Genomic DNA, 14308 nt, shown 5'->3' with positions numbered 1-14308 from the left:
TTAACGGACTTCGGATATAACGGACAATCCGGTCAAATGTAAAAAAAAATAAAAACATACTGTTAATATTACACATGCATCTCATATATGTAATCACTATGGCATAAAAAAGCAAACTTTCGGACATAAAAAACAAAAACAAAATAAATAAATTTGCATTCGTGTGTGATGTAGAAGAGCATAGTAATCTTAAAATGGTATGGCTAACAACGTTCTAGTGGGATCCTGGTCCAAGCAGTCGAATTGAAATTTGCTGCAAATAAATTAGCAAATCATATGGACATACCAAAGCAAGTGATGGATGGCTCTGGCGCTTTCGTAAAAGGAACGGAATCATGAATAAACGAATTTACGGTGAAGCTTCAACTGCACCTACAGAAGAAACAGAACCTTTTAGGCAAAAATTAGTAGCACATATAGCAAGTAAGTAACGAAATGCTATTAGAATCTTAGATTGGCAATGTTGACGAAACTGGTTTGTTATGGCGTACTTTGCCTGAAAGCGCACAAGCCTCCAAATGTGAAAAATCGGATTCTGGAAGAAAAATCAGCAAGGAGCTAACGCTGATGGATCGCATAGATTGATACCTGTAGTGGTTGGCAAATCTCGTAAACCTAGAGTTTTAAAAGACATAATGCATTATATGCCCCTTTCATATTATAGCTCTAAGAAGGCATGGTTCACCTCAGATATTTTCTAAAATTGGTTTTTCAAAGAAATTGTACCTTCAGTGAGAAAATTTCAAGAGGAGAAATTGGGAATACCGTCAGAAGAGGTGAAATGTTTATTGCTTTTAGACAACGCTCCTGCTCAATCCTCTGAAAATATTCCAAGTTCAGAAGATGGAAACTTCAGGTGTATTTTTTTGCCAAAAAATACAACATCGCTTATTTAACCCATGGATCAGGGAATAATTTTGGCAGCCAAACGAATATATCGCAGAAAGTTTTTAGACGAAGTAATGGTTGTATTGCACGATGGAGATAATGCAAAAGATACAAGAGCGCAACGTACCTTGCAAAACTTAAGGTCTTACAATTTAAAATCAACAATTATTAATTTTGCTGCAGCATGGAAGGAGGTGAAAGAGCAAATATTAAAAAATGGTTGGAAGAATTTGTTTGATGGCCAAGATGCAGACATAGATTTAGAATGGTTGAAAGTTACTAATTTCTGTAGAACAATACGTAATAATGCCGGAGAACATGTAGCTGAGGAAGATGTTTTACAATCGCTAACGAAATCGCTTACGAAAGTGAAGATAGCAAAAAAGACGACAAAACAAGACTGTTAAAAATGAAGTAAGATCAGAGGTAAGATCGCATCTCGACGATCTAACAACATTTATTGATTATTAAATTAAACTGTATTTAGGGAGTTGATCATAGAAAAACAGCAAACATGGAAAGAGCAAACGAAACTTGTTCAAAACGGGATTACCGACAGCAAGCGCGTCGATATCCACAGCAACGTCACTTCACGACGAATGTCCGAAGACAATTACTTAAATAGAATTTTGTTTGTATTTTGTATTTTTTATGTATATCTAATTACAGTGTATATATATATTTTCAAAAAAAAAGTATTTTGATTTATTTGAACCATATTTTTATATAACGGACTTTCGGCTTTAACGGACACCTTCTCCCCCCAAGTAGTCCGTTATATCGAGGTTTTACTGTATAAACATAAATGTTTATTATTAGTTTTTGTGTAGAATGAACCGTTCTCTCAGAAACAATCGTCGTTAAAGCGACCGTCCATTTTGAATGTCAGTTACGTGGGCGAAATCAATGTTCAATAGAATTTGTATTAGCTCAACGGTAAAAATTCGATATCTTTTGATCCAAGTCTCCTATTGACAAAAATCAAGATGCATTTTAAAGGTAAAAAGTTTAGTTTTCGGATGCAACTTTTATATTTTCAGCAAGTAAACCTAGATTTTATAAAGGTGTTAAATAAAGAAGGCGCGATATTTTCCATTTTTTATGATTTTCATGAGACCAATACAATCGATTCCTTTTATTGACTGACCACTAGAAAGTTTCGCTTACTAGAGCCTAACCTTCAAAACCTACAGCATAAAATTTTAATTTTGAGTTTTGCAACAAATGTGACACATTTGAAATATGTTTAAAAAGCGCAGGATTTAAACTTTCACATAACAAACAATTTAAAACGTTTAAAACTTTTCTTTTTCAATTAAACTGCTACGTTTTTCAAAAGAACCAAACTTCTGCTATAAACTATTCCCCAAACCGTCTTCTTGGAGGCATTTTACGTGACGTACGATAGTTTGAAATTAAATTCTGCATATTTTATTCATATTTCAAATGCCTTATATTTGTTACCACAATTCAAAATTAAAATTTCAAGTCATAGGTTTTAAAGATTAATCTCTAAAATCAATTTATCTCTAAAGTCAAGAAAGTAATCAATTTTATTGATCTCACGAGAATCTTAAAAATGGCAAAAAGCGCGCCAAGTTTATTTATTTAACACCTTTATAAAAACTGAGTCTATTATACTAGTGTAATTAAAAAAAAAGTTTTAAATGTTTTAGATCGTTTGTGTGAAGTTTAAATCCAGCGTTTTTTAACCATATTTCAAATGCCTCACATTTGTTGTCAAAACTTAAAACTTATATTTCATGCTATAAATAAACAAAAAAAAATAATTAAAAATAAACAAAATTAAATCAAATTAAATAAAAAAAATAAATATACCTAACCAAAATGTTATTAAACATAAATACAAGATAATATTGAAAATGTAAATGATGAATATATTCTATATAAATTATTAACAAATTTTAAAAATTTAACCGAACCTAAGAGTTGGTGGTGACCGTGTAGAAAATATTTTGCATGAGTCATATTTCGAAATTATGCGTTGCTTGTAGTATCTTAGGTAAAATTATTTTAGAGATACGTAAGTAATGTTATCATACTGTTTTAGTTTAAGGTTTCTTATGTTTTACCATGTTGCATTTGGGGTCCTAAAAGGAAACTGCAAAATATTTTTGCTGAAAAAAAAAATATCTTCAGTCTGCGCATTTGACTTAAAATTTCAGTTTTTTTTGGTAAAAAGTAACTTTTTGGAAATAATTTAGTACACATTAAGAAATGAGATAGAATGACCGGGTATATATGTTTGTTAACACTAATAGAATAACCCCAAACAGTTTCATTTGTCGTATGCAAAATCTTCAGTGTGCGCAAGTACCACCATTTTGTGCGAAAATTTAATATTTATACCGGTCGCCTTTTTAAAGGGATTAGTCGTAGATATATTTGAAAGATCAAAAATAGTTGCGTTTAAGTTAGGTAAATTACATTAAAACAATATAGAATTGAAATCAGATAGCGGTTGTCAGTACGGGCTTGTCGAGCCGGTGCGCTTAGTCCCCCCCCCCACCCCTTTCCACCTAAGCAGACAAGTTGAGACCTGTACCGCCGAGTCGAGACCTGTCGGCCGCGCCCTACTTCGCAGTTCACAGTAGTACAACATTTGTGTTGCGGAAAGGTTGTATCTGTATTTGCAGGGCATTGTGCGAGTGTAGTTCTGTTTTAATTTAAAACCAAAGTAATTATTTTTAAGTGCTAGGATTAGTTAAGGACCGGTCGTGCGATGGCGTTAAGGACCAGAGATCGTGACAATCGAAATATAGGGAGTGACAAACAATTTAGTGATACAATGTTACCAACCATAATTGATGTTATGAGACACTATAACTATGTGTGGCACGATCTTCAACTTAAGGAAAAGAGTAAGAATCCAGATTTCTCTCGCGTAGCTGAAGAAACGTTGGATCTGGCGTAAAGCTTCAATCCCTATGATATCTTACAAAACTATGAGAGGTATGTTGAAAAGAAGCTTAGATGAAATGAAAGCTCTAAATAAATCTTTCGAAAGGGATCAACATAAGCAAACATTCTCTTCTCATCTTAGCAAGTTTTTGGAAAAGTCTGGCAAGTTACTTGATGTGTGCACTTGTAAATGTAGTGACTTAAACTCTTGTAGTTGTGTTCGTGAAAAAAAGGTCCCTGTAATGGAGCGCGAGAATTTAATAGACCAAAGAACTGTACGCCAAATGATGATTGGTAATATAGACCTAAAAAGTACGGCACAAAATAAAAAACGAATTATATGAAAAGAGAAAGAAACCATGAAGAGACAGGAAAAGGAAGAAAAAGAAAAGAAAGAAGTTGACGACAACTTAGACTTCCATCACGATACAGACGAAACCGTTTTGCCACAAATCCCTTCTCAAAATAATACTACAGAAACAGAGCAAACCAGAATTAATATAGGTACTTTTGCTAGAACGTGTGGTAGATATGGGATACCAGATAGGCCTGCAGCGGCTTTAGCATCGGCTTTGTTGAAGGATATGGGAATAAAAGATACGTCTTAAAGTAGCCCAGTTTTTGACAAAAATAAAGTCAGACGGGAAAGAGTAAAGACTCGTAAGGAAATTTTAAGCAAAGATTTAGATGAAACCAATTTATTGCAAGCGCTTTATTTTGATGGAAGAATTGACAAGACCTATTTCATTGAAACTAGTGAAGATGGGAAAAAACATCGTCGTGCCCATAAAGAAGATCATTTATCTATTATTCAAGAACCAGGATCAAAATATGTAGGGCACGTCAAACCATTATCAGGGAAAGCTGTGGACATAGCTAATTCAATCATGCAGTTTATGTCCGATAAACAAATTAGTTTGTCGAAACTGGTTTGTGTTGGATGTGATGGATGCCCAACTAACACAGACAAAAGTAATGGTGTTATAAGAATACTGGAAACTAAACTAGACAAACCTTTACAATGGGTGGTGTGTCAGTTACACACCAATGAACTTTCACTGAGACATCTTTTTGAATTTTTAGATGGTCAAACATCTGGCTCTCATGGCTTTAGCGGTTCAATTGGCAAAGTGTTAGCTGACTGCCACAAACAAAGTCCAACTAAGTTTGAACCGATAATGAGCCCAGTTGAAGTGCTGTTTCCAGATTTAAACAAAGTAGATTTAAGTATGGATCAGAAATATTTATACGACATATGCAAAATAGTTACTAAAGGAGAATCACCACCAGGATTTGGGGATAGAAGTCCTGGAAAGTTGAATCATGCACGGTGGGTGACAACTGCCAATCGTGTACTTCGATTGTACATTGCATCTAGTTCACCATCAGATCAGTTGAAAGATTTAGTCAAATATGTTGCCATAGTTTATGCTCCAAGCTGGTTCACTCTCAAATGCAATCACAAACTGAAGGATGGTTCAAGCAACCTTTGGAAAATGCTGGACTTTTCATCATATATGTCACACGAACAAAAGAAAGTGATTCATAAGTGCATTCAAAATAATGCATACTTCGCACACCCCGAAAATATGCTTGTGGCAATGCTCTCCGACGACAGGGAACATATTCGTCAGCTTGCGATCAGACGAATATTAAAAGCCAGAAGAAAAAACGACAGAGAAAGAGTTCGACTTTTTGAAATTCATAAAATAAATTTTTCTGCCAAAGAATACATAGATTTAATTGAATAGCAGTTTTGAGCCCAATGTTAACAATGTATCTATCAGAAGAGGACCTCAACAGAATATTGGTTGACGGCGTGTCAGATATTCTTGCAAAAGGTGTGCTGGGAAAATTACCGACACATACTCAAGCTGTCGAAAGAACAGTAAAAGAAGTCACACGATCAGCACTATAAGTGTGCGATGAAAAGAAAAGGGACGAAATAATCAGAACTAGACTATTTGACAGAGCAATACGGCCTAAGTTTGACTCTAAGAAAGAGTTCAAGCCTAAGCAAAAAGAACAACGTGCTCTCATGGTGGGGTTGAAGGGAGGGCACGGGTGGGATTCGACATGGTCGCGACATGCAACTACCTCCTCGTGGTGAGTCCTGGGTAGTTCATTATGAACTAGCGAAGAGTTGCATAAATGATGATATATTTTCCTCGATAAATTTACAGAAAAAAGCTGACTGTAGACTTTTCAAAAAAACTAGACTTCAAATATTAGAAAAGGTAAGTGGTATAAAAATATTGTATTTAACCTTAAAATCACGTAAATTGGTGGTTCTTGCGCACACTGAAGATGTTGCATAAGACAAATGAAACTGTTTGGGGTTATTATATTAGTGTTAACAAACATATATAACGCTACCCGGTCATTCTATCTAATTTCTTAATGTGTACAAAATTATTTCCAAAAAGTTATTTTTTACCAAAAAAACTGAAATTTTAAGTCAAATGCGTAGACTGAAGATATTTTTTTTCAGCAAAAATATTTTGCAGTTTTCTTTTAGGACCCCAAATGCAACTTTTAAAACCTACCCCGTTTCGATCGGATAAAAAATTTTTTCGGCCCACCCTACTGTTCAGGTGATTATTGGTGTGTTAAGTACCATATGTTATTTTAATAAAAAATATTTAATATAAATCAGTTATCTAATATATTTATTAATTAATAAAATGAATTTTGAAAACGTTTTGAAACACCTCGTATATTTTTTATAACTTATGTACAGATATGATAACACATTATTAGCTATTTAAATGTTTTTTTACTTGGTTTATTTAGGGAACTATTAAAATTTAGAGAATAAAAAGGCGGGTGATGTGCGCCATCCATTCATTGACGTGTAATTGTACAGTACCTGGCCAAATTATTAGGCCAAGCATTCAAAATTTGCATTTTTTTTTTAATTAATAAGTTTTATTAACAGGAATGTTATTTTTTCGCATAGCAACATTTAATATAGTATGGTAACATTATTGCACTATTTTAACGTTGGCAACACCGCCATATCCGCCATTTCTAGACAGCATTGTGTCCTGTCAACTAGTGTGCATTTTATAAGCTCAAATACTGTCTGTGAACACTTGAATTCTAAACGGTTTTGACATGAATTTTTATTGCAGAGGTGAGTGATTTATCCTTTTTTTTATTACTTTTTAGATTATAAACATATGCAGTGAAGTTATTGGTATAATTAATGGTATTTATACATTTTCAGATGGGGAAAAACGCTGGTCTGTCACCAAAATGAGTAGGCCAGGTATTTGGACTCCTAAAAGCTGCACAAATATCTCAAAATAAAATAGCAGCAATGGTAGGAGTATCAAGAAGTTCTGTAATTAATATAAAACAGAAAATTGCGTCTGGAGTCAGTTTAGATTCAAAGCGTAAGGATCACAACGGACGACATTGTGTGACTACTCCTAGGACTGATCGCAAAATAAGAGATATTTGCCTAGTAAACAGAAAGAAACCACTGAGAATGCTTACTCAGGAGATAACAAATGAAGGAATTTGTGTTTCAGAAAGAACAGATCGTCGAAGACTTGTCGAAAAAAAAAAACTGGTAGCTAAGAAAGCAGCTCGAAAGCCAAGGCTTACTCCGGCTATGATAAAGAAACGTTTCGAATGGGCACAAAAATACAAAATCTGGACAGTGGAAGACTGGAAAAAGATATATATGTGTTGTTTTGCTTGAATATAAATATTAAAAACTAAAAAACATGAGCATTCCTAAAAATTTTGTTGATTTCAGGTCTGCCTCTGGACGTGTCCGTTTTTTAAGTTTTGACAGAAAAAACGGAGTTTTTTCGGAGACGTCCCAACGAGAAATACAAGCCCGACTGCATTGTGCCCAGCATCAAACACGCACTGTCACTCATGGTCTGGTCTGTGGTATCCGGCAAAGGTACGTCTCTACGTGGTGGAAAATACGATGAGATAAGACCAGTACCGGAAAGTACTCGAGACGAGACTTTTGCCACAGCTGCAGAAATGGTTTCCTGGAGAAGAGGAACCCATATTTATGCACGATGGTGGTCCTTGCCACAAGGCTAAGAGTATTTCAACTTATTTTTCAAGCCTGTATCGAGAGCATGCCTCGACGTGTTCGACATACAAAATATTAAATTTATCCCTTGCCCTTACTAATACTTTGTAAAAATTATACTTTTTTAAAAAATAAATGTTTTTTGTTAACTTTTTTAGTACATTACCTAAGAAAAGAACAAAACAGTAATTTTTTTAAAATATATTCATAATCGTGAGAGAAATAACTTCATATAGTAAATTTTTCCTTTCTTGGCCTAATAATTTGGCCAGGTACTGTAATTGTAAAGATACAATTACAATTTGGTAATAACTTTGCACATTAATTACGAAAGTAAAATGCCTCACAAAAATAACTTCAGAAGAATCATTCAAATATACAGTTAAGACATCACCACATAAAAGAAACAGGTTAAATTAACAAAGAAATACCCAAAGCAGTACCAAAATGATATAATCATTCTGTATTTAAAATAAAGCCACATTATTATTTTCCTTTTATAGCAAATCATTTTAAAAGCTTTTCGCCAATAAACATTGAGCATAAATTCTAAATTTCTAATTTCTAACCTTGCAATCTGATATTCCTCTGTTCGGCCAACCTCTTTGCCATGGGACTGACATACACCCTACCTGTGGAGGTTACATCAGCAACCACTGGTGGAGCAGGTGATGCTGCAGCTACTGGTGGTGCTGGTGATGGTACAGGAGGACTAGGTGCAGCAGTCTTTGGTTGAGCTGGAGCTGCTAATCCTTCATCTTTGAAATCTTTGAACGCTGCAATATCTGCTTCGTTTTCGACTATAATACACACCAGTTTGCCTAAAAAACTTTTAATATAATAACCAACCCCTCAAAATGTCACTAAAAATGGTTCTATTAGAATAAAAACAACAAGAGAAACAAATCAACTTTTAAATAAAAACGGGATGTGGCACTCCAGGAGTGACCGAGGAGGGAAGCATAGCTTCCTTATCATCTACGCAAGAAGCGATGGTTTTTAATTTAATTAAATTCAATTCGATTCGGTTCCAATCGATTCGATTTAAATCGATTCAATTCGATTCGAGATTATGTTATGTTATTTTAATTTAATTTTATTATTTTAGTTGATATTATTAACAAATACGCTTGGGACACACACGCAGTGTGTGGTCACGCGATCTGTCATTACATTGCGTTTTATTTCATTCCGTGTCCGTTTCATTGAGTTTCTTTTGTTTTTATTTTTTCACACGTCTACGTGATCCATCGTCCGTAGCCCGAGATAAGAAAGCTATGCTTCTAATAAAATTTAAATTGTAATTTTAAAATATATCTTCTTCACTCAAACAAATATAGATTAAAATACCTATAGGAACATCCTTGGTCCCAGCTGGTATGATAATTTTGGCTAGATAACCTTCCTCCGGAGTTTCGAAACCCATGGTCGCCTTGTCAGTCTCGATTTCAGCGAGTAGATCGCCCTCATTGAGTTTGTCGCCCTCCTTTTTTTCCCAACTAACAATAGTACCCAGTTCCATTGTGGGAGAAAGAGCTGGCAGTGTAACTTTGGTATGAGTTGGAAGATCGGTGGCATAATATCTGACAAAATTTTGTTCTGTTTTCACCCATCGTCGTAAAACTTGCGAATGTTCAGTACCAAATAAAGATCTGAAATTAAATCAGTTTTTCGGTTTAATGTTATCAAATTATAAAGTGGCCAAACAGATTTACTAGTGATGACGAATATTATTAGTAGTGCCACTGATTATGAAGACATAAATAATAAAGTTCTAGGACGTTGAAATCTATATCAAATTAAAGCACAATATATACACAATTAGCACAATAATAAGCGTTGCAGACTTCACCCTATCGAAAGCCTTTTTGTAATCAATTAAAGCCACATAAATATAAAAGGTAAAAGAAATAATAAATTAGACTTACAATAAATTTAATTTAACTATCAGACGACCGGTTTCGCTTTCTACAATATGCAAAGCATCTTCAGGTCACGATACAAAGTTAAATAAATGATGCCGGTACTCTATTAATTGATGGTTGAAAGAACATGGTTCAAACTATCTTGTATTGTTGATTGGAGAACTCAAGTCAACTATTGTAATTGTTTAACAGTAAACGGGGAAGTTCTTGAGGAGACAGATTTTATCCAATGAAGTAGAGATAGGTAAATGTAATTGTTTGTTTGATGAAAGTAATGTTCTATACCATTAAGTTCTTTAAAGTTATTTATATTTATTCTGGAGATATATTTATGAAATGTGTGTTATTTATTGAGATTTTTATTTTGGAAGGTGACAGTTGTGAGACAATGAATAAGAATAGATGTACAAATTGTGTGGGTGTGCAATTATATCAGCTTGTAATTATCAAATTTCTTTGATAAAGTTATGTTGCAATATGTGGCAAATTGTTGTAAAGTCCAATATATATTATTGTCCAGACCGGTCGTCTGATAGTTAAATTAAATTGATTGTGAGTAAGTCTAATTTATTATTTCTTTTACCTTTTGAAATGGACTCACACAAGCAACACATTCATGATCCACATAAATATCTTTAAGTTGCTCGCAGCATTTCTGTAGAAGTACAATTAAGCCAAAAAGTATCTCACTGGTACCCAGCAAATTCCTAAATTCAAACTGGGTATCATCTAAAGTTTAATTCAATAAGCGATGCAGGGCATATAAACAACGATAAATTTAACAGATAATTGTTAAAGATGTTCCAAATGAGTCTACTCATTCCGATAAGTAACAGTATAATTATGACACTTTATTAATTTTTTTCTTTTCTCAACTATTAGTGTTTATTGCATAGTAAATAAATTATTGTTATCACTGAATACATAGTAAGTGAAAAAATAATCCGATTTATAAAATTAATGAATATTTTATGCATACATGCAAGTAACAGTTCTTCAAGAATATTTAAAAACTAGCCGAAATGTCCATCTTTATTCGTTACTGACGACGTCGTCGGCAGCTCATACAGGTTCGGACACGATTTAAGTAGGTATTATATTTCGGTATTGAAATTTTGTAATTTGAACCGATTTGTGAGTAAATTTTTAGTCATCTTGATGGTTAATCATTTATGCTGTTAATGTTGAATTAGCAATTATTTGTTGTGCGATTTAAAACTATTTAAGTATATATTTTTATTTGTATAACGACCCTATCTAGACGTGATTGTGATTACTGTAACAGTAACCACGTATTTCAATAACAGATATTGAAACCAAAAATGTCATCGCTGATTCTGCTGATGAATTGGTTGAAAATACATGGAGTCCTCCTCGACAACGAAGTAAAAGAAGCCCTCTTAGCGTTGAAGTTAAAGAAATCATTTTAAATGTTTTTAAATGTGAAAGACAAGAAAATCTCGGGTTAGTGGTTGAAGATATTGTGAAAAAAGTGGCCAATAAAGTTAGAGTTTGTGATAGAAGTGTGTTTACGGTGATCAAGGAATACAAAACGAATCATCAATTCGCTGGACCAAAAGTATGTCTGACCCGGAAAAAGAAGTTTGACAAAATTTATGATTGTCACAAAAATGCCATTAGAAGACTGGTTCATAATTTTTTTATGAGCAGCGAAATACCCACCGTTGATAAGGTTTTAAAGAAGGTGAACGATGACCCTGATTTGCAAATTTTTCGAAAACCACGTTTTACCGAATATTGAGAAAACTTAATTTTCAATATAAACGTAGGGGAAGAAACACTCTTTTACTAGATAGAGACGACATTGTGATGTGGCGAAGACAATATCTTCAAAAGACAAGAGCTTATACAGAGGAGAAGCGGAAAATATTATCTGGATGAGACATCGTTGAACGCTGGCCATATAAAGTCTAAAATATGGGTAGACACTACAGTAAAAACATTAAGACAAGCTTTTTTGGATGGATTAACAACGGGAATAAAAAATCCTTCAGGTAATTTATTACATTCTACATATTTTAAATTTCAAAACTTAAATACTTTTTTCTACGACCCTTTAATAACATGCTTATTATTCACTACTTTTGAATAGATAATAACACCCATTACCTACTTATCTCGTGAGTAATAGTTCATTACTCATGGGTCATTACTCACGGATTGCAAGTGGTGCATGTCACTTTTAGGGGAGGATGGGGCATTGTGAACCATCTAAGGAAGATATGCACATACTGTTAAACCAGAAATGATTTTGTTTTGTTTAATTAATTAGGGACGTTCATTAAACATTTAACTGTCATTTAGTTGCAATTGAAACATAATTTATTTAACGTATTTTCAACAAAAAAATGACAACTGACTATATGTCAAAAGTTCACATTGCCCCATAGGGTGGGGCAATGTGAACTACTGAGGAAAGTCACACTATTTCATTATCTAATGGCTATGTTTGGTAAATAAAATCAAGTAAAAAGAATTTTTTTATTAAAAATACTTAGAAAACCGGTAACAGAACATTAACAAAAATAGACACATGTTATATTTATTCAGAAATACAAAATTCACACTGAAATTCTTCATCATCTTCTGGATCTATTCCCGCACATGCTTCATGAGCCCATTTCAGAGAGGCCGAGCAACGTACCCATCCTTCTTCATTGGCTGATGAGGAGAACCACTCGTTAGAGTAAAAACATTCAGCATCTTCACCATTGCCATCATCTTGTACTTGATGGTTACATTTATTTTTTTCTTTCCCTTACCATCTTTGGAAGGATAAACTTTTATTTTTTTGTTACTTCTTTCACTATCTTCGTGCTTATCATCATTTATTTTTTTCTTAGCTTTTTCCTTTTTCATTGTTTCTATTGCCTCCTTCGTGTTTATTTCAAGTTCTAATTCTAGCTTATACGGACTAGATGTCAGTACAGCCGTTTTACCTTTTTTGGATTTCCTCTTTGGTTCCATTAATTTACTTCTCTTTGGCAGAGGACGAATGTCTTTAGGGCTGTTTGCTCCAAATGAAGTTGTTGCTCTATTGTGTGCAGGGGAAATTGTCAATTGAAAATCGTTACCAGTATGAAGCTTTGCAACTGAGGTTGAAGCAATTACCTCATCTTGACTTAAGTGAGGCTCTGCAGTTGAAGTTGAAGGAATTGCCTCATCTTGACTTGACACTGGTAGACTATTATTCTCCAAATCTCTTTCAGTCGTAGCAGATGGTGTAAAATCGAGGTCTGTAAATATATTGGGATCATAAGGTACTATCCCACATTTTTTAAAAGCGTTAATAGCAGTCAAAGGTGTTGCAGCTTGTAAGAAAGCCTCACCAAAAATTTTAGAGATTTGGAAAGCTGTTACCACTCTGCCTGGGTTGTTATTAAGAAACTTTTCTAATGCCATATCATAATATCGTGCTAAAGGAGCCATGACACCAACATCGGTTGGCTGCATTCGATGGGTGGAATGTGGAGGCAAACAAATGATATGTACATGTTTTTCCCTAGCCAAATTAATTACTTCTATGTTTTTTGTATGGCTGCTGTGTCCATCCAAAATCAATAAGATCGGATCGTCTTCACTTGGTTTCGTTTGTTGAAGAAAATGTTGAAACCATATTAAAAAGAGTTCACTATTTATCCAGCCACTATCGCTACAGGCGAATATTGAACCTGGAGGTGCACCAGCTTGGAGTTCAACTTTCATTCTCTTTCTTGCAAAGATTAACATCGGCGGTATGAAGATTCCTGATGATGACATGCAAATAACGGCTGTTGTTATTCCACTTCTATCAGCAGAAGTAAGCCGTCCAACTTGTTTCCGTCCTTTATGCGCCAAGATTTTACTATTACATTTGGGGACTGTACCTAGACCTGTTTCGTCACAGTTAAAAACACGCGTTGGATTGACATGTTTAGAATCCAAAGTAGCTTTATACAGATCAAAAAATTGTTTTACATTGTAACGATTAAAAGCTTCAGCTCTTGCAGCAGATGTTGATTCGGGTTTACGTAATGAAAGCCCTGGGTGACGTTTTCGAAATCCGTACGCCCAATCTAAACCTGCAAGTTTGTTTGTTTTATTATATGGATGGTCTATGTTATTTTTTTCGGCTAACTGGAAAGCTAGGTGACGAAGATCAAGCAAAGTAATTCCGTATAAACGCTTCTCCATATCTAAGATATAATTATACAATTCTTCTTCCTGTTCCTTGGTAAAAACCGTTTTGTAGAAACCTAGACCCTTTTCGTCAGGAGAAATTCTTGTTACTTTTTCTTTGCATCTGCGAATTAACGTTGCTTTCGGGATACCATAAACTTTACTAGCTTTTAAATAGCCCATTTCCCCAGCTTTAACTGTCCGGATAGCATTCTTCAAGGCAACAAGAGACCAGGATTGTTGCTCAGTTTTCCTCACATAATTTCGTCATTTCTAACTGCAAAAGAAGCATATAATTAAAAAAGTGTCAAGAAAATATAATGGGGCAATGTGA

The 14308-nt window shown here is 34.2% G+C and overlaps 1 protein-coding gene across 2 annotated transcripts in view; it reads right to left on the bottom strand.

The window, feature by feature from the left end:
- Positions 1-14308, bottom strand: part of muc (dihydrolipoamide S-acetyltransferase muc) — a 78205-nt gene that overhangs the window by 28609 nt on the left and 35288 nt on the right. For both annotated transcript variants that reach the window (XM_072544803.1, XM_072544797.1), the window contains exons 2-3: positions 9221-9522; positions 8440-8691 (exon numbers count right to left, since the gene is read on the bottom strand). In XM_072544803.1, coding sequence (XP_072400904.1) covers positions 8440-8691; positions 9221-9522 — 554 coding nt within the window. The remainder of the gene's footprint in view (positions 1-8439; positions 8692-9220; positions 9523-14308) is intronic.

This window comes from Diabrotica undecimpunctata, chromosome 1, assembly GCF_040954645.1.
Source record: "Diabrotica undecimpunctata isolate CICGRU chromosome 1, icDiaUnde3, whole genome shotgun sequence".
In the NCBI taxonomy this organism is placed as follows: Eukaryota; Metazoa; Arthropoda; class Insecta; order Coleoptera; family Chrysomelidae; genus Diabrotica; species Diabrotica undecimpunctata.
Note: the sequence above shows the minus strand (reverse complement) of the source record. Positions and strands in the feature narration are given on the sequence as shown.